Below are 22,466 nucleotides of genomic sequence, written 5' to 3' on the forward strand. Positions count from 1 at the left end.
TATTTGGGGCCCCCAGCACAAGAAGGATGTTGATCTGTTAGTGGGTCCAGAGAGCCGTGAAATTGATCAGAAGGCTGCAGCATCTCTTCTAAGATGAAAGGCTGAGAGAGCTGGGGCTGTACAGCCTACAGAAGAGAAGGCTCTGGGTTGACCTCATTGTGGCCTTTCGGTACTTAAAGGGAGATCATAAAAAAAAAAAAACAAAATGGAGAGCGGCTCTTTGCTCAATCTGATAATGACAGAGGGGGAATGGTTTTAAACTAAAAGTGAGGAGATTTAGATTAGAGGTTAGGAGGAAATTCTTCACTCAGAGGGTGGTGAGGCACAGGAACAGACTGCCCAGAGAGGTTGTGGATGCTCTAGCCCTGGAGGTGTTCGAGACCAGGCTGGCTGAGGCACTGGGTAACCTGATCTAGTGGGTGGCATCCCTGCCCATGGCAGGGGGCTTGGAACTGGATGATCTTTAAGGTCTCTTCCTCACCAAGCCATTCTTTGATTCTATGTTTCTATGATCCAAATGCCTCTTGAACACTGACAGTCACAGAACATCAACCAGGTCTGTAGAAAGCCCGTTTTGGTGTCTGACCACCCTCACAGTACAGAATATTTTCCTAATGCCCAGTCTGAACAGCCCCTGATGCAGCTTTGTGCCTCTCCCACATGTCCTGCCATTGGTTACCAGGGAGAAGAGACCGGCACCCCCCTCTCCACTTCCCCTCCCACGGAAGTTATTGAGAGCAATGAGGTCGCCCTTCAGCCTTCTTTTCTGCAGACTACCCAGCAGTCCACAGGCTGTCTTCATAGCACATGCCTTTTACCAGCATTACACATTACACACACACACAGCCACTCTCTCCTTCCCCCTCCTTAAGAGAACAGGGGGAGATAAACAGGAGATGGGGAGAGACTCTTTATCAGGGAGTGTAGCAGTAGGAAAAGGGGCAACAGTTTAAAGAAAAAAAAAGTCGTCACTGGAACAGGTTTCTCAGAGAAGTGGTGGATGCCTCACCCCCCCGGTAGTGTTCAAGGCCAGGGTGGATGGGACCTTGAGCAGCCACGTCTAGGGGGAGGTGCCCTTGCCCATGGTGGGGGTTGGAACTAGATGGTCTTTAAGGTCCCTCCAGACCCAAAGCATTCTATGATATGGTGATCCTCCAGGCCAGCAATTGGTTGTGTAGCTTATGTAGACAGAGGGATTTCAGTTTCTACGAAAAATTTCATCTCCCTGTGTATCAACAAGTGCTTGGAAGTGATGGGATGCAGCCTGCCTGTCACTCTGTGGGTGTCCAGTCTCACAATGGGACAAGAAAATAGGATTCTCAAGCCAAACTCTTATTTTCAATTAGGGGAAAAGACATCACTGGAAGTAAGTGTCCATTCCCCGCTCAGAGAAGCAAAATCAGTGACTGCTTCAGCCTGTTTCGAAGTCCATTCACCTGGAGACCCAGGGGAAGAGCTCCCTCTGCAGCTGAGCAGGGCTGGGCTCCTGGGACCAAGGGGAGCTCCTGGCAAGCGGGCAGCACTGCAGAGAGACAGCTCTGCCCACGAGCAGCTCCTCTGCACAGCGCAGCAGGGCTGGGGGCACTGCCTGCAGGGGACAAGGGCGGCTGGGAGAAGGGAGGGAGATGTTAAAAGCAGTGTGGAGGGGGGCTGCTGAGAGCTCACTGCAGGAGAAATCTTCCCAGCCCTGAACAGGGTAAGTGTCTGGCTGCAGGGCAACACAGCTGTTGTTCCTGGTGCCATCTCCTGATTTGCAGGCAAATCTCACAGGCTGTGGTAGCTTTCAGGAGGACTCTCTACTTTCTCTACTGTATGAATGACAAGCTCCAGAGCAGGGAGTATCAGCCAAGTTGTCAGAGGGACAGGACATGAAGGTTCTTTCTTGCAGGGCCGGCTGCAGGGTGTGGAGCTGGGGTGTAGGCAGGGGTGGCCAGGGCTGTGGTGCAGAGCAGGGTCCCTGCTGTGCCCCAGGGGCTGTGTGCTGGGGCAGGGCCTCTGCCGCCTGCCAGGCTCAGCACTCAGCCTGCCCGGGGAGCTGCCCAGGGTGCTGCGGGGAGAAGCTGCGGGTGGAAGGAGCCCCCCTGGCAGGGCAGGGCAGGGCAGGGTCCTGCTGGTGCCCAGAGGCTGCTACCTGGGGCAGGCTGCACAGAGCTCCACAGCACCCCTAGGGCATCTTTGAGGGAGATTTTTGATGGGGAACACCAATGCCTGCACTACCTGAATGAAACGCACTCTCAGGAGTCTTTGCTTCTATTTTACTGCCATGAAGGGCAGTAAGGAGGATTATAATGGATCAGTCCCTGATATCCTTTACTACATACTGTAGGGCAGTACTGACCCCTCCGAGGCCTACAGAGGATTAACCTGACGATTATCATATCCTTAGGGAATAAATAAATAAATAAATAAATAAACATATTTTCCAAGCAGTAGCATGTATTTTTCACAGGGAAAAGACTGTGTGTCTTGCTAAGAAGGTTTCAAGGAAATTTGGTTTAGGTTTTGCTCAGAAAACACTATCTAACATTCCTCTTTAAATTTCTAAATGGACAGGCTACTACACCCAAAGTCAGCAAATGTCCAACAGCACCTTCCCCAACGAGCCCCCCTCCATGTCCTCCTCATTCTTGAATCTTTTGTTGGCAGTTCTGTACTCCATGATACCTCCGGTACTGAACCCCCTCATCTACAGCATGAGGAACCAGGAGCTCAAGGATGCAGTGTGGAAAGCGTTGTCTGGATGTTTTTCAGAAGCAATAAAATGACTGTCGTCTTCTGCATATCACTGATAATGCAACTCACTACAGACCAAGATGTATTTGTTTTGTTTTGTTTCATTTTCCTTTTTTTTACTTTCATTTACTGATGATACAGTAATCCAGAAGGAAATATGATCATTGTTTCTGTTCCACAGACAACGCAGAGCTCTACAACATGAGGCAATGGGAAAGGGGTCGGGAAAATTATTAGTTATTCAGTCAGGGAAATTTCATAGACTGGATCGAGTGAATCACCCCAAAATCTCTCCTGATATTGGAAATGAGTTAGACTAGATGATCCTGGTGGGTCCCTTCCAGTTCAGGCTATTCCATGAGTCTCTGACTCTGAAGAAGGCTGGCTATCTGTGCGCACCCTCCATGGCCAAAGAACCACTTGTGTGGGAGGCAGTCAGTGGCAGTGCCCCCCACCAGCTGCCTCTGCCTTCCCAGCCTGACCAGCACGGCCCTGCAGAGTGCCCCCACAGTTCCTCTAACCACAGCCTCCTCACTCTGCAGAGCAGCCCCACCAGCTCGGGGGCTGTGGGCAGCATGGGCAGGGGCTGCAGGAATGGCTGCTCAGGCCAGCCCAGACGTGGTGGGCTGGGGCAAGGCTGTGTGGGACATGGGGTGTCCCAGGAGTAGAGCAGGGCGCTGTGTGTGTGCGGTGGTGCTGCCTGAGGAGCCCAGGGCCAGCAGTGTGGTGCTGTGCTGTGCTGGGGAGTGGGGGTGGCCTGGGGGGCTGCAGGCTGCCTGGGGGAGGGAAATCTCTTGCAGACGGTAGAAGGAGAGACACTGCCACTGACCTCCACTTCTCCATTTTCTGCTTTGGGGCCAGCCCAACCTGGGCTGCTCTGCTGGGCTGGACTGGGCTGAGAGTGGAGAGCTGGGCTGAGTGGAGAGTTGCTGAGGAGCTGGGCTGAGCTGGCCTCCTGGGAGAGACAGGGAGGACCAGCAGAGCAGAGGCTGGGCTGGACCATTGTTCTCTGGACACTCTGGGAAATGCTGCCTCAGGGCAATGGTCCCAGAGCAGCTCCTTGCAAACACCATTCCCAGTCTGGGCTTTTGCGACAGCTCACACTAGTGGTTTATTTTTCCTTCTTTGGGGGATATCGAATTATTATATCAGGAGTCCATGTTTTCCTTGTCCATATGAGAGTGCACAGGATGTGGGTGTGGAGAGATGACTACCAGTGAGCAGAAGTTCCATAAGATATTCCCTAGGGGCATCCTGCGGGACAGTGACTCAAGGTCACTTTCCTTTGATGGCAATGTGCCCTGGGAATGCACCTGAATGAAACAAATCTAGACATGAAGACTTTCTCACCCACCACAAAGAGTTTTGAACACTTCCCTAACATGTATGCTCACGGCTTGATATTTTTTTTTTGCGTATTGAGGTGGCCATTTCCTTCAGGATGCCCTGAAGGAGCTGAAGAACTCCCAGGGAAATGTGAGTCCAGACATGTGGGAGGCCTTCTGAAGCATGAGCTGGTTGGCAGGCAGAGTACCTGAGGGATTGTGCAGGGCATCCCCTGCACCCACTGCTACTGGGAGGGCTGGGAAGAGGCCTCCTGAGCACAACAGCTCCTTGTAGCCCTGTGGATGCTGGCTGTGAGGTCACTTCTGTCCCACCCCTGACCGGCCAACAGCAGGGAGGCAGAGCCTCTGAGGTCATAAAGGCCATAGAAAGCTGCCCCCAACATGGTGACACATTTGGGGAGGCCAGGGGAAAGCTGGGAGAATAATGGTGGGAAGTCTATAGGAGAGAAGATTGGCTTGGCTAACTGAAAGGAAAGATCTAAAAGAGGTGAGAGGGATTCAGGTAAGGCTGGTGCTGCTGCAACACTTACTAGGAAAACATTCACGTCAAGCCCTGGCAATATTTCTAAGCAGTAGCCATAAGCCCTCCCCCTACATCTAAATGCTATCCCTCTCTCTGCAAGGAATCTGCTACTCTTATCCCTAACCTCAAACCTCATCTGGCATGGGTTGGCCAAGTCCCAAACCCATAAGGCCTTTACCATATCTCATTTCTTAGCCTATTCCTCAGCCTTTCATCCCTAGCATTGAATTCCAGCCTTAACATGATTCCTCAACAGAGCCCTGAAGAAAATCCCAACAAATAACATAGTCTCTACACTAGACACAGACTAGAACCCAAAAAGCAGAAAACACAGGCCTCCTTCTAATACTCTGCCCAACCACTAACCCTGGAAGGCAAGATCTAATCCCTAAACCCTAACCTGATCACCTAATACTCAAATCCTGCATTCCTATGATCTAGTCACCTAACTGAAGCAGTCTGGCCTCATGAAGCTGGGCAGGGCTTGGGAGGTCCTGCAGCAATCACTTGGTCTTGGAGGAGGCAGGTGAGGTGACATGGATCTGGACAGGTCACAAGACTCAAGGAGGTGATGGGTGGGGATGCTTTGCTGAAGTCAGATGTGCCTCACGATATCAGGAGGCAGCAGGAGGCCCATGGCTGTGCAGATGGGTGTCAGGGCACTCCACACATCTTGTTTGACTATTACTTGAACTCCACAGGCCGGAAATACTGCAGTGAGCACTTTGGGGAACTTTCCAGCCCAGACCAGGATTACCACATGCCCTGAGACAAGCTACAGTATCTCTGTGGTGGCCCCTTGGTCCTGGAATGGCCAGGTGTGTGTCACCCATCTTGTCCTGTAGTGAAATGCATGGGTGTGCAGAGGTGGCCCATGGTAGTGCAGTCCCTGGTGCTCTGGGGCGTGTGTGTGTGTGTGTTTGGTTTGGTGCAAACACCTGGGCTGATTTCTAACTTCCCACCTAAGCAAAAGTGAGGAATAGCTCACCCCCTACCAAAACCCTCCTTGTCTTATCTCTTCCATGGAGAGAATAGCCAAAAAAGCTCTGAGCAGTTCTCCCAGGGTTTGCATCTGCTAGCAGCCCCAAAGCAGCAGCAGTGCCTTGCCATTGCCTGCTCATGGGTCTGCTGCTGCTTGTCTGGGCTCTGTTTTTACTTTGCAGGTGGGAGGTTGTATTGGGTTTACATGGAAAGGGTTTTGTAGCAGGGGGGCTGCAGGGCTGGTGTCTGTGAGGAGAGTCCAGAAGCTGCCCCTTGTTAGAGAAGAGCCACTTCCAGCTGGCTCCAAAAGGGACATGCTGCTGGCCAACCTCAGCCAATGAGTGATGCTGTTTGTACATCTGTGAGAGCATTTTAAAGAAAGGGGTAAAAATGACATGCAGGAATAGCTGGGAGAGAAGATTGAGAAAATGTGAGAGAAAACAACCCTGCAGACACCAAGGTCAGTGATGAAAGAGGGTGAGGTGGTGTTCCAGGTGCTGGAGAAGAAGTTCCCCTGCAGCCTGTGGTGCACCATGTTGGAGCAGATCTCCACACTGCAGCTGATGGAAGACCCCATGTGGGAGCAGGTGGATGTGGCCTGAAGGAGGCCGCAGTCCAGGGAGAGCCCCTGCAGGAGAAGACTGCATCAGAACTGTGGAGAGGAGCCCAGCTCTAGGCAGCCCCTCATGGTGGGGCCTTTCTTCTGAGGAGAAACTTATATCGACCCTTTGACAGGTGCTGCACAGGCAAGGACAGGAGTCAGGATGGCATCGCCTTTCAAAAAGGAACTGCCTTTGGGATTCCCTCAAAGTGTGCAACTCCTGGCTGTGTCACAGCTTGAGTCACTGCACTGTGAATGCTGACCAAAGTCCCACCATGACAGATGCAAACTTGTGCTTCCCTAGCAGCCACTCCCTCTAGTCTTCCTGAACTACCGTTGACAATGCAGACTCAAGCAAACAGAGACAAAAGGGAATGCAAGAATGCCCATGCTGTACAAACTCAACGACGATGATACATGCTAGCAAGTAACTGGAACACGAGCTGAGCACCAGCTCATCACAAGCACCAGATTCATGCTTAGTTGGTTTGAAAGGACTGAGCACAGGGAATTAGAAAAAGCATAAAAGAAGGAGCTACATCTTCTCCATGTGGACTCAGCAGCAGCAGCCCTGCAGAATGACAACCCATCTGGCCTCTCATAGCTTGGACAAGTGTACAGTTTGCTGTTTGAAGAACTGTCTGGAAGGCCATGCTCAAAGAGCCTGAGTGAAGAGAGATCAGTCCAGTTGGTGGACAGTCACCGGTGGCACTCCCCAGGCCTCAGTACTGGGTCCAGTTTTGTTTACTATTTTGATGGATGATCTGAATGAGAGAAATAAGTGCACCCTCAGTACATTTGCAGATGATAACAAGTTAGGTGGGACAGTTGGTCTTCTTGTGGGTAGGAAAGGTTTGCAGAGGGATCTGGAAAGGCTAGATTGATGAACTGAGTCCAATCACATGACATTCAACAATGATTAAGTGCCAGCTCCTGCACTTGGATCATAACAACCCCATGCAGCAGCCGAGGCTTGGGGAAGAGTGGCTGGAAAGCTGCCCAGCAGAAAAGCACCTGGGGATGTTGGTCAACAGCCAGCTGAACATGAGCACCCACCCCCTGTCATGGGCAGGGACACCGACATCTTCCAATAGATCATCTGTGCTTTTGAGGTCACTGTCAGCCGAATATCTGATAGGCCAGGAGCAGGCCCATTGGAGGTGGATGTTCCTGTGATGCCAGTGGCATCAGTGCCAGTGGCACCCCATGCTTGACTACTCCTGCAATCCAACAGAAACTCCAGGCACCTGTCTACTGGTGCATCACACTTGTTCATAGGTGATCAGAAAGCAAATAGGTGTCTATGTGGTGCTCAGGTCAGTGGTGCCTGTGGAGCTGACAGACCAGCAGCAGGCCCACAGCTCTCGTAGGAGCTTGTGAGGTCACTGGTGCCTGAGAAGATGACAGGCAGGAAGGAGACCCATGCCTGGGGAATGGACTTGTGATGCCACTCTTGGCTGAGTAGCCAGTAGGCCAGGAGCAGGTGCATGGCTGTATAAGTTCTTGGGAGGTCACTGGAGCCTGACTACCTCCATGGCGAGTATGCATCAGCTGCACGGATGTCAGAGAATCACAGAATCATAGAATGGTTTGGGTTGTAAGAACCCTAGTGACCATCTAGTCCACACCCCGCTGCTACAGGCAGGGACACCTTCCATTAGGCAACATGTGCTTATGAGGTCATGGTCAGCTGAGGAGGTGATAGGCCAGGAGCAGGCCCCTGGCCTGTGAATGCCATCTGGATGCCAGTGGTGCCTGTGTAACTAACTGGCTGAGAGCAAACATGGCCTGTGCTAGATGCTGTGAGGACCCTGGTGCCTGAGAAGCCAGTAGGCCAGGAATAAGCACCTGGCTTGTGTGGGTCTGCGGGGAGCTCATTGGTGATCAATTAGCTGATAGGTCAGGGCAAGGCCCATGGATTGTCCAGGTACCTGTGAGGTCACTGGTGCCTGAGGAGCTGGCAGGCCTGGAGCAGGCCAAGAACTTGTGTAGGTGTTTGTGAGGTCATTGCTGTCTGAACACAGGCCAGGAGCGGGCCCATGGCAGGTGAGGATGCTATGGCATCACCTGGAGCTGGGTTGGACAGAATCAAGAAATATCCCACGCTGGAAAGAATTGATGATCAGTGAGTCCAACTCCAACCTCCAGACTAAAAAACAAACTATCCGTATCTAAAAAACTATAAAGAGTATAAATATATATTAAAAATATTAAAAATAATAAAAATATAAAATATATATATTTGTAAAAAAATAAAAATTATATAAAAAATAATATAACATGAGATAATATAATATAATATATAAATATATACTGTATGTAATATAAATATATATAATATAATATAATTTAATATAAACTATAATATATAAAAATATAATATATCATATGAAAATATAATACATTTAATATAATAGGCAATATATAATAATACACATAATATAAAATAATATATATAATCTAATATATAATGTAAAATAATATACTATATATAATATAGTATATACAATATGTCATTTAAATATATATTATAAAGATAAAATCTATAATATACAATAATAATATAATGTAATATAATGTACTGTACTGTAATGTAATATATTATAATATAATAATACACAATGTAATAATATATAATATGATAATATATAATATTTATATATATATTTATAAAATGTATATATATTTAAAAATTTTTTATATATATATGTATATATATATAAAATAAGCTATATGTCTGAGAGCACTGTCCAAGCACTTCTCGGACTCTTCCAGCTTGGTGCTGTGAGGAGGCTGGGAGGCAGCGCAGGGCCAGGCCTGGGCACGGGGCCAGGAGGAAACCACCGCCTTCCTGCCCGGGCGCCATGTCACGTGGGCTGCGGTTTGTGCACCTGCAGTGGCAGGCAGGCTCCAGCTCCCGACCCGCCGCGGGGAATAACGGCCCCTGGGTGACACGCTGAGAGCCAGGGAGACGCCTGAGGCTCTGGGCTGCAGCTCTGCTGCCAGGGCAGGCCCTGGACCAGCTCTGGCTGCTGCCAGGACCCCACAGGAGGCTCCCTGGGGAGGGACGGGCCAGCCAGCGCTCCCGGCATGGGGCTCGGGCCCTGCCCAAGGGCCTTTCCCAGCTGCTGCTGCCAGCACAGCGGGGGCTGTAGCAGGGGCAGGGGCTGGGCCCTTCCCAGCCTGACACAGCCCCGCTGCAGGCCCAGCCCCGTGGATCCCATGGCGCAGGGACGGCCGGACAATCGCACCTTGGGCTCTTGGACGCTACAGCTCAGGAGATGCTCCGTGCTCCCGGTCCCCACAGCGGGCTGCAAGGGGTGTCAGACCCATCTGCCCCCACACCCAGCCCTACCCCACGATGATCTCCCACCGCAGTGACGTGAGACCCGCAGCGGAGCCGTCCCTCATATATGGTCATGAAGAGCGCTGGAGAAGTTCATTGGAGAGCTGGGCTGCGTCGGAGGGGAGATAAGTGCCGATAACGTCTAAAAAGGTGCCTGCTGCTTCGATTGGCTCCTCCTGCAGCTGGGACAGCATCTGCACAGATATATTGCTCCCTCATCACCCCCATTGCCTTGTGGGTCCGAGGAGCTCCAGCAGCAGGGCCGTGCTGTGAGGGCAGGAGCCTCAGGATGGGGACAGAGGGACTCCTGTCCCCTTGGGTGCTGTGGCTGCTCCTCTGGGTGCAGCTTTGCAGAGGTAAGTGTCAGCTGCTTTTTTCAACAGCCTGGGGTTAGTGGGCAGCACTGGGGTCATTGGGATCCCCCTGGGAGTGGGGTTGCTTTCCAGGCACCAGTGAAATGAGAGGCAGAAGGTTCTCAGTCCCTCAGCCCTGTGCTTTAATCTGTGCCTGTCTGGGTGGGAGAGGGTAATCCATTTCCACAGCTCCCATGATTATGGCAGCCCATGCCTGGCTCCATTTCCAGACACCACGTCCTCGTGTACCCTTTTGAGACCCCTTTTTTCCCAGCGCTGTGCCTCTGGATCTGGAGGAGGCCCAGACAGTGAGTGGCCCTCAGTTATCTCCAGGGTACAGCCAATGTCTGGGGTGCCCCAGAGGGGTTGTGTGCTCTTCCCTGCACCTGGGATCTGGGGAAACACTGACCCCAGGAGGGCAGGTTGTGTCCCATTAACAGAAGAGGACTGGGGCATCTGCACCCAGAGGTGGTAGAGAGGTGTCCTTCTTGGGGGCCCTGGTCAAGCACAGGGGCCGGTCTGGCAGCAGGGACAGGGAAGGGACATGGGTTGTTGGTACCCTAGTGATCAACTCGGACGGTGGGTTTGGGAGGTGCCTATGACAGACAATGGGAAATGGAAGCTGCTAAGGGGCATGGGGCTGTTTGTGGGACACTGGGATGGGGCGGAGTGGAAGCCCTGTGCAGGGCTGGGGGTGGTGTGTGGGTGGGCATGGGAAGGGGCTGGGAGCCACTGGGGTGGGAGGAGGTGCTGAGGGCTGTGGGGCAGCAAATGGCCCAGGAGGGATAGAGCTGGGCACCCCCAGACCAGCGTAGCCCATGGGGAAAACAGGGAGTCCCCGCTGCCCCTGGGACAGCCCGTGGGGACAGGGCTCCCACCCTGGGAACTGTGAGTCTGCCTGGGCATGGGGTTCTCACAGACCTTCAGTGTGGGGCTCGAAGCTCTCCTGACCCTTCCCCTGTTGGTGTTTGAAGGGGCTGCGGAGGTGAGGCTGGAGGATGGTGGCAGGCGATGTGCTGGGAGAGTGGAGGTGAAACTCCAGGATCAGTGGGGGACCGTGTGTGGTTATTCGTGGGACAAGGACGATGCTGCAGTGGTTTGTAGGCAGCTGGGCTGTGGGGTTCCTCTTGAAGCTCCTCAGTATGGGCACTTTGGAGAAGGATCTGGCCCCATTTGGATGGCTGCTGTCGAATGTCATGGCATCGAGTCTGCCCTGTCTGACTGCACATACGCAGAATGGGGTCAAACACGATGTATTCACAGATGGGATGCTGGAGTGACATGTTCAGGTAAGGAGTGAACTTGTTCCCTACCTCTGGGACCAGGACACTTCTAAGGGACCTGGCTGTGACCTCAGGAAGCAACAAGTGGACACCAGAACATGGCTCTGTGTGTCAAGTTGCACTCTGAGCTGGCTCTGTCACTGATGGTGTCCCTTGTCCCTGGGGAAAGCCCAGTGGGAACGCACCCAGCCTGGCCCTAAAGCTGGAGCAGCCAACCCTGGGGAGGTGCCCGGGGCTGGGAGAGGAAAGCCCCCACCCTTCCCCATTGTGCTGGCTGGTTCCCATCTTTCTCCTCCCATTCGCCCAGGCCCTGTCTGGCAGGCTGGTCCCTATGCCAGGGGAATCTAGAGCAACTCCCCCAGCCACCAGCAGCCTCAGGGAAGGGCGTGCCATGGCCCAGGCCTTTTGGGTTGTACCCCCATCAGACAAGAGAACCTCGGCCAAAGCAGAGGGGCTACTCAGAGGGCAGGAGCACTGGGCTTGAGCAGAGGAGCAGAGTGGCAAGTGGCACCTTGTTCCTGTGCCAGGGTCACCCCATGAGAGCCAAACCCTGGAGACATGGCCCCTCCAGGCCATGCTGACCCACTGCCCAGCGTCTCCTGCCTGCCCTGTGCCCCAGGGGCTATGCCCAGCACCACACTCTGTCCCTGCCTGAGGACCCCCCTTTACCTGCTCCCCAGATGTGCCCCATCGAACAGCAGCTCCCCAAGAGCCCCAGCAGCCCCTGGGAACAGGGGGCTTTTCTGGCAGCTCCAAGGGATTCCTCAGCCTGGCCTGAGCCCAGTGGGGCAGAGCAGGCTGCAGCAGCCCCCAGTGCCTGGGCCCATTTCCCTGGGCCCACGTGCTGCGGGTGCTGCAGTGCTGGGTCTGGGGCTGGGCAGCCCAGGGGCTCCGGGCAGCAGCAGTTTCCCTGAGCGGTGCCTGCGGCTGGGGGCTTGGGAGTGAGGGCAGCCGATGGGTGCTGGGCTGGTTTCTGAGCAGCAGCAGGGGACCCTGAGCTGTTTGTGCCATCAGCACCCCCTGAGAGCTGCTGGGCAGGCTGTGGGGCTCTGCATGTGGCCACCTTCAGGATGAGGTGGGAGGTGGGCATGGAAGTGCCAGAGGGCTCTGGGAACTCACAGGTCTCCTTGGTTGCTCCAGGATTTGTCCGGCTGGTCGGAGGGAACAGCCCCTGCTCAGGAAGTGTGGAGGTCTACGACAGGGACCAGTGGAAAGCTGTCTGTGACTCCCACTTTGGTGCCACAGCTGCCGAGGTGGTCTGCAGGGAGCTGCAGTGTGGCACAGCCCTGTCCGTGCATGGGGCAGCTCACCTGGGAGAGGGGGCTGGTCCTTTCTGGGACAGAGAGCTGCAGTGTGTGGGGAATGAATCCACAATCCTCTTCTGCCCCTGGGGGGCCCCAATGGACGAGGCCTGCACCCACGGCAATAGCACTCATGTCACCTGTACACGTAAGGACTTGGTGTGGGATGGTGCCCACGGGGTCTGTGGTGGGGGCAGGAGGGCAGGGTGGGCACGGGACCATGCTGGGTGGGGGACAGGTGTGGTGAGTTGGTGGTCTGCAGCCCTAAAAGAGTGCTGCAGGAGGAGAAAGGCACGTTGTCCCATTGGCTTCTCCTGCAGCTCCTGTGGGAGCAAAAGCACAAATGTGGCCTCTCTCACCCTCCTTTGTCCCCAGAGTACACAGGGTTCAGGCTGGTGAACGGCAGCACAGCGTGTGCGGGCAGGGTGGAGGTCGAGGTGCTGGGGACGTGGGGGACCCTCTGTGCCTCCCGCTGGGACCTCTTGGACGCCCACGTTCTCTGTCGGCACCTCGGCTGTGGCTTTGCTGAGTCCATTCCTGGAGGAGGGCATTTTGGGAGAGGAACCGGCCCCGTCTGGAGAGACTCGTTCCACTGTGACGGGACTGAAGCCCACCTGGGGCAGTGCCCGGTGACTGCCCTGGGGGCCTCACAGTGCTCCCACGAGAACGCTGCTGCTGTCATTTGCTCAGGTGAGTGCTGGGCAGTGCTGCAAAGTCCATTTGCCCCTCGTGTGTGACACGGCCACCCAGAGCTGGGGACCCCATGGCAGCGCCCGGCTGAATTTCTGCTCTCACCAGGCCCGGCTCGCCCCATGTCCCTGCGGCTGGTGGGCGGAGGGAGCCGGTGCGACGGGCGCGTGGAGGTCTTCCAGCACGGGACGTGGGGCAGAGTCCTGGATGAGCAGTGGGACATGCAGGAGGCCAGCGTGGTGTGCCGGCAGCTGCAGTGCGGGGAGTCAGAGGCAACCTACACCCCTGTGAGGGCCGAGCGAGGGCTGGGCCCCGTGGGGCTGCACGGGGTGCGGTGCACAGGGCATGAGAATAACCTGAGCCTCTGCAACACCTCCCTGCCCGAGAGCACGCTGTCAGCAGGAATCATGGAGGACGTAGGGGTCGTGTGCCGGGGTGAGTGGTGCTGCATGTCCCACAGGTGCAGGGCTGGGCCAGCAGCCAGCCCCCGACGGCTGGGTGTTCTCCCCGCTGCAGGGAGCTGGCAGGTCCGGCTGGCGGACGGGGCCGGGCGCTGTGCCGGGAGAGTGGAGATCTACTACCAGGGGCGCTGGGGCACAGTCTGCAGCAACGCCTGGGACTTGGCCGACGCCGCCGTCGTTTGCCGCCAGCTGGGCTGCGGAGGGGCCCTGGAGGCAGCCGGCTCCGCTCGGTTCGGGGAGGGCTCCGGGCAGACCTGGCTGGACGGCGTCAACTGCTCCGGGGCTGAAGCTGCTCTCTGGGACTGCCCTGCTGAGGCCTGGGGGCAGCACGACTGCGGGCACAAGGAGGATGCAGGAGTCGTCTGCTCAGGTCTGTGCTGGGAGTGGGGCTGGGAGTGGAGGCCTGGGAGGCTGGGGTGAGGGTAGAGCCAGTTAGAGCCAAGGCTGTCAGTGACTGACATCTAAGGCCATCCTTGCGACCTTTCCTCCTTCCAGAGTTCATGGCCCTGAGGCTGGAGAACAGCGACGGCTGCTCCGGGTGCCTGCAGGTTTTCTACAACGGGACATGGGGCAGCGTTTGCTCCAACTCGATGACTACTGAGACGGTGTCACTGGTGTGCAAAGAGCTGGGCTGTGGGGATAGAGGGTACCTGGAAACAGGTTCTGCCGATGCCCAGCTGTCTGGCACCACGTGGCTGGATCATGTGGAGTGTGGGAAGAGGAACAGCTCCTTCTGGCAGTGTCCCTCTGCTCCCTGGCATCCGCAGTCGTGTGATGACCTCCGAGAAGAGGCCCACATCACCTGCAATGGTAAATCTGAACCATCAAGGCACCAGATCCTGCTCCCCACTGGGTATGGTCAAATGCAGAGAAGGAACCCAGAGGGGCTTTGACTTTCTGCATTAGACCCTGTTGCTGCTGGTGGCACAAAGGTGACTTCAGCTCTCAGAGCCATCCACGTCCACCAGCAGCAGTCAATAGTCAGGCTGCCAGCAGCCCCTGGGGTTTTGGTGCATTTGAGAGGTCCCTGGGGCAGGTGATGGACAGGAGGATGTATGGGCCTAGCTTCATGGGGTTTTTCAGGGGGTGCTTCTCAGGGGAGGAGTGGAAGCCCTGTGCAGGGCTGGGGGTGGTGTGTGGGTGGGCATGGGAAGGGGCTGGGGGCCACTGGGGTGGGAAGAGAGGGTTATGAGGGCTGTGGGGCAGCAAATGGCTCAGGAGGGATAGAGCTGGGCACCCCCAGACCAGTGCAGCTCATGGACAGAGGAAGGACCCCCCTAATACTCCAGTGACAGTCTGTGGGGACAGGGCTCCCACCCTGGGAACTGTGAGTCTGCCTGGGCATGGGGCTCTCATAGACCCGAAGTATGAGGCTCGAAGCTCTCCTGACCCTTCCCCTGTTGGTGTTTGAAGGGGCTGCGGAGGTGAGGCTGGAGGATGGTGGCAGGTGCTGTGCTGGGAGAGTGGAGGTGAAACACCAGGGCCAGTGGGGGACCGTGTGCAGTGACTCCTGGGACAAGGACGATGCTGCAGTGGTTTGTAGGCAGCTGGGCTGTGGGGTTCCTCTTGAAGCTCCTCAGTATGGGCACTTTGGAGAAGGATCTGGCCCCATTTGGATGGATGATGTTGAATGTCATGGCACCGAGTCTGCCCTGTCTGATTGCACACACAACGGATGGGGGCAAACAGACTGCGATCACAGATGGGATGCTGGAGTGACATGTTCAGGTAAGGACTGAACTTGTTCCCTACCTCTGGGACGAAGACAATTCTAAGGGACCTGGCTGTGACCTCAGGAAGCAACAAGTGGACACCAGAATATGGCTCTGTGTGTCAAGTTGCACTCTGAGCTGGCTCTGTCACCGCTGGTGTCCCTTGTCCCTGGGGAAAGCCCAGTGGGAGCGCACCCAGCCTGGACCTGAAGCTGGAGCAGCCAACCCTGGGGAGGTGCCCGGGGCTGGGAGAGGAAAGCCCCCACCCTTCCCCATTGTGCTGGCTGGTTCCCATCTTTCTCCTCCCATTCGCCCAGGCCCTGTCTGGCAGGCTGGTCCCTATGCCAGGGGAATCTAGAGCAACTCCCCCAGCCACCAGCAGCCGCAGGGAAGGGCGTGCCATGGCCCAGGCCTTTTGGGTTGTACCCCCATCAGACAAGAGAACCTCGGCCAAAGCAGGAGGGCTGTTCAGAGGGCAGGAGCACTGGGCTTGAGCAGAGGAGCAGAGTGGCAAGCGGCACCTTGTTCCTGTGCCAGGGTCACCCCATGAGAGCCAAACCCTGGAGACATGGCCCCTCCAGGCCATGCTGACCCACTGCCCAGCGTCTCCTGCCTGCCCTGTGCCCCAGGAGCTGTGCCAGCACCTCCTGGCTCTCCTCAGTGCCTGCCTTTGCACCGGGAGCTCGTGTCAGCCCAGGGCTGCTCTCTGCCTGTTCTCTTGCCCTCTGCCTGGCTGATGGCTGGAGACGTGCAAGCCCAGCACCACACTCTGTCCCTGCCTGAGGACCCCCCTTTACCTGCTCCCCAGATGTGCCCCATCGAACAGCAGCTCCCCAAGAGCCCCAGCAGCCCCTGGGAACAGGGGGCTTTTCTGGCAGCTCCAAGGGATTCCTCAGCCTGGCCTGAGCCCAGTGGGGCAGAGCAGGCTGCAGCAGCCCCCAGTGCCTGGGCCCATTTCCCTGGGCCCACGTGCTGCGGGTGCTGCAGTGCTGGGTCTGGGGCTGGGCAGCCCAGGGGCTCCGGGCAGCAGCAGTTTCCCTGAGCGGTGCCTGCGGCTGGGGGCTTGGGAGTGAGGGCAGCCGATGGGTGCTGGGCTGGTTTCTGAGCAGCAGCAGGGGACCCTGAGCTGTTTGTGCCATCAGCACCCCCTGAGAGCTGCTGGGCAGGCTGTGGGGCTCTGCATGTGGCCACCTTCAGGATGAGGTGGGAGGTGGGCACGGAAGTGCCAGAGGGCTCTGGGAACTCACAGGTCTCCTTGGTTGCTCCAGGATTTGTCCGGCTGGTCGGAGGGAACAGCCCCTGCTCAGGAAGTGTGGAGGTCTACGACAGGGACCAGTGGAAAGCTGTCTGTGACTCCCACTTTGGTGCCACAGCTGCCGAGGTCATCTGCAGGGAGCTGCAGTGTGGCACAGCCCTGTCTGTCCATGGGGCAGCTCACGTGGGAGAAGGGGCCGGTCCTGTCTGGGACAGAGAGCTGCAGTGTGTGGGGAATGAATCCGTCCTCTCCTTCTGCCCCATGGGGGCCCCCAGGGACCAGCCCTGCACGCACCCATGGCAATAGCACTCATGTCACCTGTACACGTAAGGACTCGGGGTGGGATGGTGCCCACGGGGTCTGTGGTGGGGGCAGGAGAGCAGGGTGGGCACTGGGCTGTGGTGGGTGGGGGACAGGTGTGGTGAGTTGGTGGTCTGCAGCCCTAAAAGAGTGCTGCAGGAGGAGAAAGGCACGTTGTCCCATTGGCTTCTCCTGCAGCTCCTGTGGGAGCAAAAGCACAAATGTGGCCTCTCTCACCCTCCTTTGTCCCCAGAGTACACAGGGTTCAGGCTGGTGAACGGCAGCACAGCGTGTGCGGGCAGGGTGGAGGTCGAGGTGCTGGGGACGTGGGGGACCCTCTGTGCCTCCCGCTGGGACCTCTCGGACGCCCACGTTCTCTGTCGGCACCTCGGCTGTGGCTTTGCTGAGTCCATTCCAGGAGGAGGGCATTTGGGGAGAGGAACCGACCCCGTCTGGAGAGACTCGTTCCACTGTGACGGGACTGAAGCCCACCTGGGGCAGTGCCCGATGACTGCCCTGGGGGCCTCACAGTGCTCCCACGAGAACGCTGCTGCTGTCATTTGCTCAGGTGAGTGCTGGGCAGTGCTGCAAAGTCCATTTGCCCCTCGTGTGTGGCACGGCCACCCAGAGCTGGGGACCCCATGGCAGCTCCTGGCTGAATTTCTGCTCTCACCAGGCCCGGCTCGCCCCATGTCCCTGCGGCTGGTGGGTGGAGGGAGCCGGTGCGACGGGCGCGTGGAGGTCTTCCAGCACGGGACGTGGGGCAGAGTCCTGGATGAGCAGTGGGACATGCAGGAGGCCAGCGTGGTGTGCCGGCAGCTGCAGTGCGGAGAGGCAGAGGCAGCCTACACCCCTGTGAGGGCCAAGAGAGGACTGGGCCCTGTGGGTCTGCGTGGGGTGTGGTGCACAGGGCACGAGGCTGACCTGAGCCTCTGCAACACCTCCCTGCCCGAGAGCACGCTGTCAGCAGGAATCATGGAGGACGTGGGGGCCGTGTGCCATGGTGAGTGGTGCTGCATGTCCCACAGGTGCAGGGCTGGGCCAGCAGCCAGCCCCCGACGGCTGGGTGTTCTCCCCGCTGCAGGGAGCCGGCAGGTCCGGCTGGCGGACGGGGCCGGGCGCTGTGCCGGGAGAGTGGAGATCTACTACCAGGGGCGCTGGGGCACCGTCTGCGACGACGCCTGGGACCTGGCTGACGCCGCCGTCGTTTGCCGCCAGCTGGGCTGCGGAGGGGCCGTGGAGGCAGCCGGCTCCGCTCGGTTCGGGGAGGGCTCCGGGCAGATCTGGCTGGACGGCGTCAACTGCTCCGGGGCCGAAGCTGCTCTCTGGGACTGCCCTGCTGAGGCCTGGGGGCAGCACGACTGCGGGCACAAGGAGGATGCAGGAGTCGTCTGCTCAGGTCTGTGCTGGGAGTGGGGCTAGGAGTGGGGGCCTGGGAGGCTGGGGTGAGGGTAGAGCCAGTTAGAGCCAAGGCTGTCAGTGACTGACATCTAAGGCCATCCTTGCAACCTTTCCTCCTTCCAGAGTTCATGGCCCTGAGGCTGGAGAACAGCGACGGCTGCTCTGGGCGCCTGCAGGTTTTCTACAACGGGACATGGGGCAGCGTTTGCTCCAACTCGATGACTACTGAGACGGTGTCACTGGTGTGCAAAGAGCTGGGCTGTGGGGATAGAGGGTACCTGGAAACAGGTTCTGCCGATGCCCAGCTGTCTGGCACCGCGTGGCTGGATCATGTGGAGTGTGGGAAGAGGAACAGCTCCTTCTGGCAGTGTCCCTCTAATCCCTGGCATCCGCAGTCGTGTTATGACCTCCGAGAAGAGGCCCACATCACCTGCAATGGTAAATCTGAGCTATCAAGGCACCAGGTCCTGCTCCCCACTGGGTATGGTCAAATGCAGAGAAGGAACCCAGAGGGGCTTTGACTTTCTGCGTTAGACCCTGTTGCTGCTGGTGGCACAAAGGTGACTTCAGCTCTCAGAGCCATCCACGTCCACCAGTAGCAGTCAACAGCCAGGCTGCCAGCAGCCCCTGGGGGATGCAGACACATCTCCAGGCAAGGTCTCAGAGGAGACCATGCAGGGCTTGCAGGAGCCCTCCATCCAGGGAAAGCCTCCTGCTGCTCTGTGAACCAGGGACCCTGTGGGCATGCGCACTCAGGTGCCCCCCACAGTGCCGTGCATGTCCCCTGAATGAATGGGGTTCTGCTGCTGCACTGACCCAGGCAGCATGGGGACGTGTGAGCAGAGGTCAGCCCTGCTCTCTTCTGCACGACCCCCAAAGCAGTCCCTTCAGCCCAACTTCTCTTTCCTTTGGGACATGGACAGAAAGGCCACAGGTGGCTGCATGCCCCAACTCCACGAGGTGCACAGGTAGGGAGCTGCCCCTGCATGTGCCCCCCTCACCTGGTAGGGCTGTCCCAGCTGTCCCGGTGCAATGGGAGGTCGCTGCCTCCACAGACAGGGAGAAGATCCGCACCGTGGGAGGCGAAGACGGCTGCTCAGGAAGAGTGGAGGCCTGGCAGCGCGGCGCCTGGGGGACGCTGTGTGACAATGCCTGGGACATGCGTGATGCCGAGGTGGCATGCAGGCAGCTGGGCTGTGGCCCCGCGGTCTATGCCCTGGGCCAGGCTGCCTTTGGAGAGGGGACGGGCCCCATCTGGCTGATGGAGTGCAGGGGAACGGAGCTGTCTCTGCAGGACTGCTGGGCCCAACCAGGGGACAGCGGTGCCTGCCAGCATAAGGCAGATGCGGCTGTGCATTGCTCAGGTGAGCAGTGAGGCTGGGAGACATCGCTGGGGGCTTGGCAAGGAGCTGGCTTGGGCGTCTGCCCTGCTGGATCCTGGCATGGCCCAGCAAGGGTGTCCCTGCAGAGTGGGAGGCTGGTGGTGGGTAGGGAGCAGCCTCTGTGGGCCTGGATGTCCCCGCACATCCCCTGGGCTGCCTGCACTGTCCTGTGAACAGTCCCGGGACAGTGGTGCTGGGCCCTGTCCCTGCCACCCTGCCCAGCCCCGCAGAAGGGACAATTCAGGTGGCACATGTTGGGGCCTTCTGCCAGGGAGGCTGGCTGGTACCGCAGCCCCAGCCTCTCAGCCTGGCTCTCCTTCTCCTGCCCTGCAGCTGCACCCAGGACAGCAACACCCCCCCCACAAGCAGGTAAGTTGTTCTTCTCCTGGGGCTGGGTCTGCCCATGGCCAGGCTGTGACCCACAGCCAGGGGAAGGGGCTCCCTGCTGGGCTCTGAGACTCCCAGGAAATCCAGGGATCTGTGGGAAGTCTTTGATGTACCCAGCAGGGTGGGAGCTGCCCCATCACCCAGCCCTGTCCCCCCCAGCCCCTGCTGCCTTGTCAGGAGTGGCATGTCCTGCCCCCAACCTCTCCCATGCCTGATGCTGCCCCTGCCATGTTCCTGCCCATGCAGTTCCCCCCCGGGGCCCTCTGACCACCACCAGTGAGAGACTCTCGGTGCCTGTCATCATCTGCTTCATCCTCTGCCTGCTCCTGGCCCTCCTGGTTGGGCAGGTGCGAAGCGCCAGGGCTCGGCGCAGAGGTGGGTCCTTCCCCAGTGGTCCTGGGGGGGAGATACTTCCTGGCAGGGCTGGGTGTGCTGGGGGTGTTGGTGAGGGGCACAGAAACAGAGCTGTGTGCTGCCTTCTGCCCCATGTGCTGCCCCACTGACGGATAGACCATGGGGTGCCAGCAGCAAGGGGTGGAGAGAGCCCGGACCCCGAGGACATGAGTCCTGGGTGAAGGAGAGAAATGGGAGAGCTGGGCTGGGTGAGACAGGGACTGTGCACTGCCGGCAGTTCTCTGGGCAGCACTGGCAGGAGGAGCGTGGGGCAGCAGGGCCCATCAGTGTGGTTCCAGCCACCCCCCAACAGGGCACGGGCTGTGTTATTGACGCGTGGGGCAGAGACGGAGCAGCTCCATGGGGAGGGGAAATGCGGGAGCTGGTGCAGGGTCTGCACTGGGACATGACCCAGAGACCAAAGGGGCACAAGGGCTGTCTCCAAAGGGATGGTGTGAGGCTGACGCTGCCCCAGACCATCTCCATGGGGATGCTGCCCTCCCTGGGGTTGTGGCCGCAGTGCCAACACAACACAGTGGGGCCGTGCTGTGAGGACAGCCCTGTGCTGGTCCAGGGAATAGGACTGGGGGAGTCCAGCAGGGTCCTGTCCCTCTCTGCCCATCCCCAGACCAGCCCTGCCTCTGTCCCCAGGCTCCGGGAGAGCTGGGGAGCCCTTCCCTGAGGCCGTGTACGAGGAGATCGCTTACAGCCTGGCGTGGGAGAAGCAGCCGAGGTTCAGTCTCTCAGGTGGGTGCAGGTCCCTGCGGGGGCACATCTGCAGGGCCCTTTCTCCCTGCCCCAGACCAGGGCTGTGCCCTGCAGCTCCTGCTCATGGTTCCTGAAATGGTTGGGCCGTGAGGTCTGTGGGAGAGCATCCAGGTGCTGGGCCCCACCGAGGAACTTCTTCCCCACCAGCTCTGCCCATCCCAGAGGGGACAGCCCCCCTCTGCCTGGCCCTGCACCCAGGGAACAGCCAAGGGCTGAGCAAAGAGACTGTCCCAAGGCAGCTCTAGGAGCCTCTCCAAGAAGTACCTCGTCCCAAGGGAACTGGTCTCCTCCCCATTCAGCCCCAGCTCTGTTGGTGCCCATCCCCAGCAGTGCTGACCACCAATGAGGGCAGCAGGGCTCAGCCCACAGCACCCGCTGCAGCTCTCTGCAAGCTCCTTTTCAGAGGATTCCCTGACCCAGCTGCAGCCCTACCTCAGGCACAGTGAGGAGGAGGATGGTCTGGGGCCAGACCCAGGGGTTGGAGGGGGAAGGAGAGGAAGGGCTCCATCTCTCCTCCCTGCAGACAGACAGACAGCAGTGCCGCTGAGTGCTATCATCAGAGCTGGAAGGATGAAGGCTCTGCTGTGGCCTGACACCAGCAGCGTGTCAGCCCTGTGTCCCTGCACACTCTCCCATCCTCTGCTCTGCAGGACGTCTCTTCTCACTGCCACCACCTGCCCTCTCCTTTCAGATGTCCTTGTACTGCCCAGAGGTGACCCAGCAGATGGCTATGATGATGCCCGGGAAGTTTCTGACCCTGGGGAGGATCCTGTCCCTGGGCAGGGGGACTGGGATGTGCCTGGGATTCCAGAGGAGGGAGATGAGCCCAGGGATGCAGCCACAGGTGAGAGGGCAATGCAGCACTGCCACTTCCTAGGTACCAACCCCAGGGCTAGGAGAATCTATGAAGTATTGAGAGCCTGATCTCCCAGCAAGGGGAACCTGTCCTGGGAGATTTCCTGGGGGCTGGGAGAATGGGCCGAATGTCTCAGAGCTGGCGAGGACGAGGAAGGTGATGTACAGCCCCAAAGGGCTCCCCACAGGCCCAACCACAGTAGCCTACCTTGATGCTTACAGGAGGAAGCCTGCGCTCCCAGAGAAGTACTGGGGCCCCTGGAGCTGAGGGAGATATCTCATACCCTCTCCTGAGGACCATGGGCTATGATGATGCTGAAGAGGTGTCCCTGGCATGTCCCCACGACATGGGAAAGGATGTGACACCGGAGCCCCATGCACAAGGGTCCCAGAGC

The 22,466-nt window shown here is 57.7% G+C and overlaps 2 protein-coding genes across 2 annotated transcripts; both read left to right on the forward strand.

Annotated features, from left to right (window-relative positions):
* Window positions 1-12,704: 12,704 nt before the first annotated feature.
* Window positions 12,705-14,511, forward strand: LOC310887741 (scavenger receptor cysteine-rich type 1 protein M130-like; the record flags this gene model as incomplete). The annotated part of the gene is made up of 2 exons (XM_083813914.1): window positions 12,705-13,988; window positions 14,114-14,511. The coding sequence occupies exons 1-2, from the start codon at window positions 13,280-13,282 to the stop codon at window positions 14,509-14,511; spliced, it is 1,107 nt and encodes a 368-aa protein (XP_083670040.1). The 5' UTR covers window positions 12,705-13,279.
* Window positions 14,512-16,528: 2,017 nt separating this feature from the next.
* Window positions 16,529-18,681, forward strand: LOC310887742 (scavenger receptor cysteine-rich type 1 protein M130-like; the record flags this gene model as incomplete). The annotated part of the gene is made up of 2 exons (XM_083813915.1): window positions 16,529-16,736; window positions 17,139-18,681. 2 exons carry the CDS (start codon window positions 16,529-16,531, stop codon window positions 18,305-18,307), a joined length of 1,377 nt encoding a protein of 458 aa, XP_083670041.1. The 3' UTR covers window positions 18,308-18,681.
* Window positions 18,682-22,466: the final 3,785 nt, after the last annotated feature.

Source organism: Anser anser (assembly GCF_964211835.1).
Source record: "Anser anser genome assembly, chromosome: 29".
NCBI lineage: Eukaryota > Metazoa > Chordata > Aves > Anseriformes > Anatidae > Anser > Anser anser.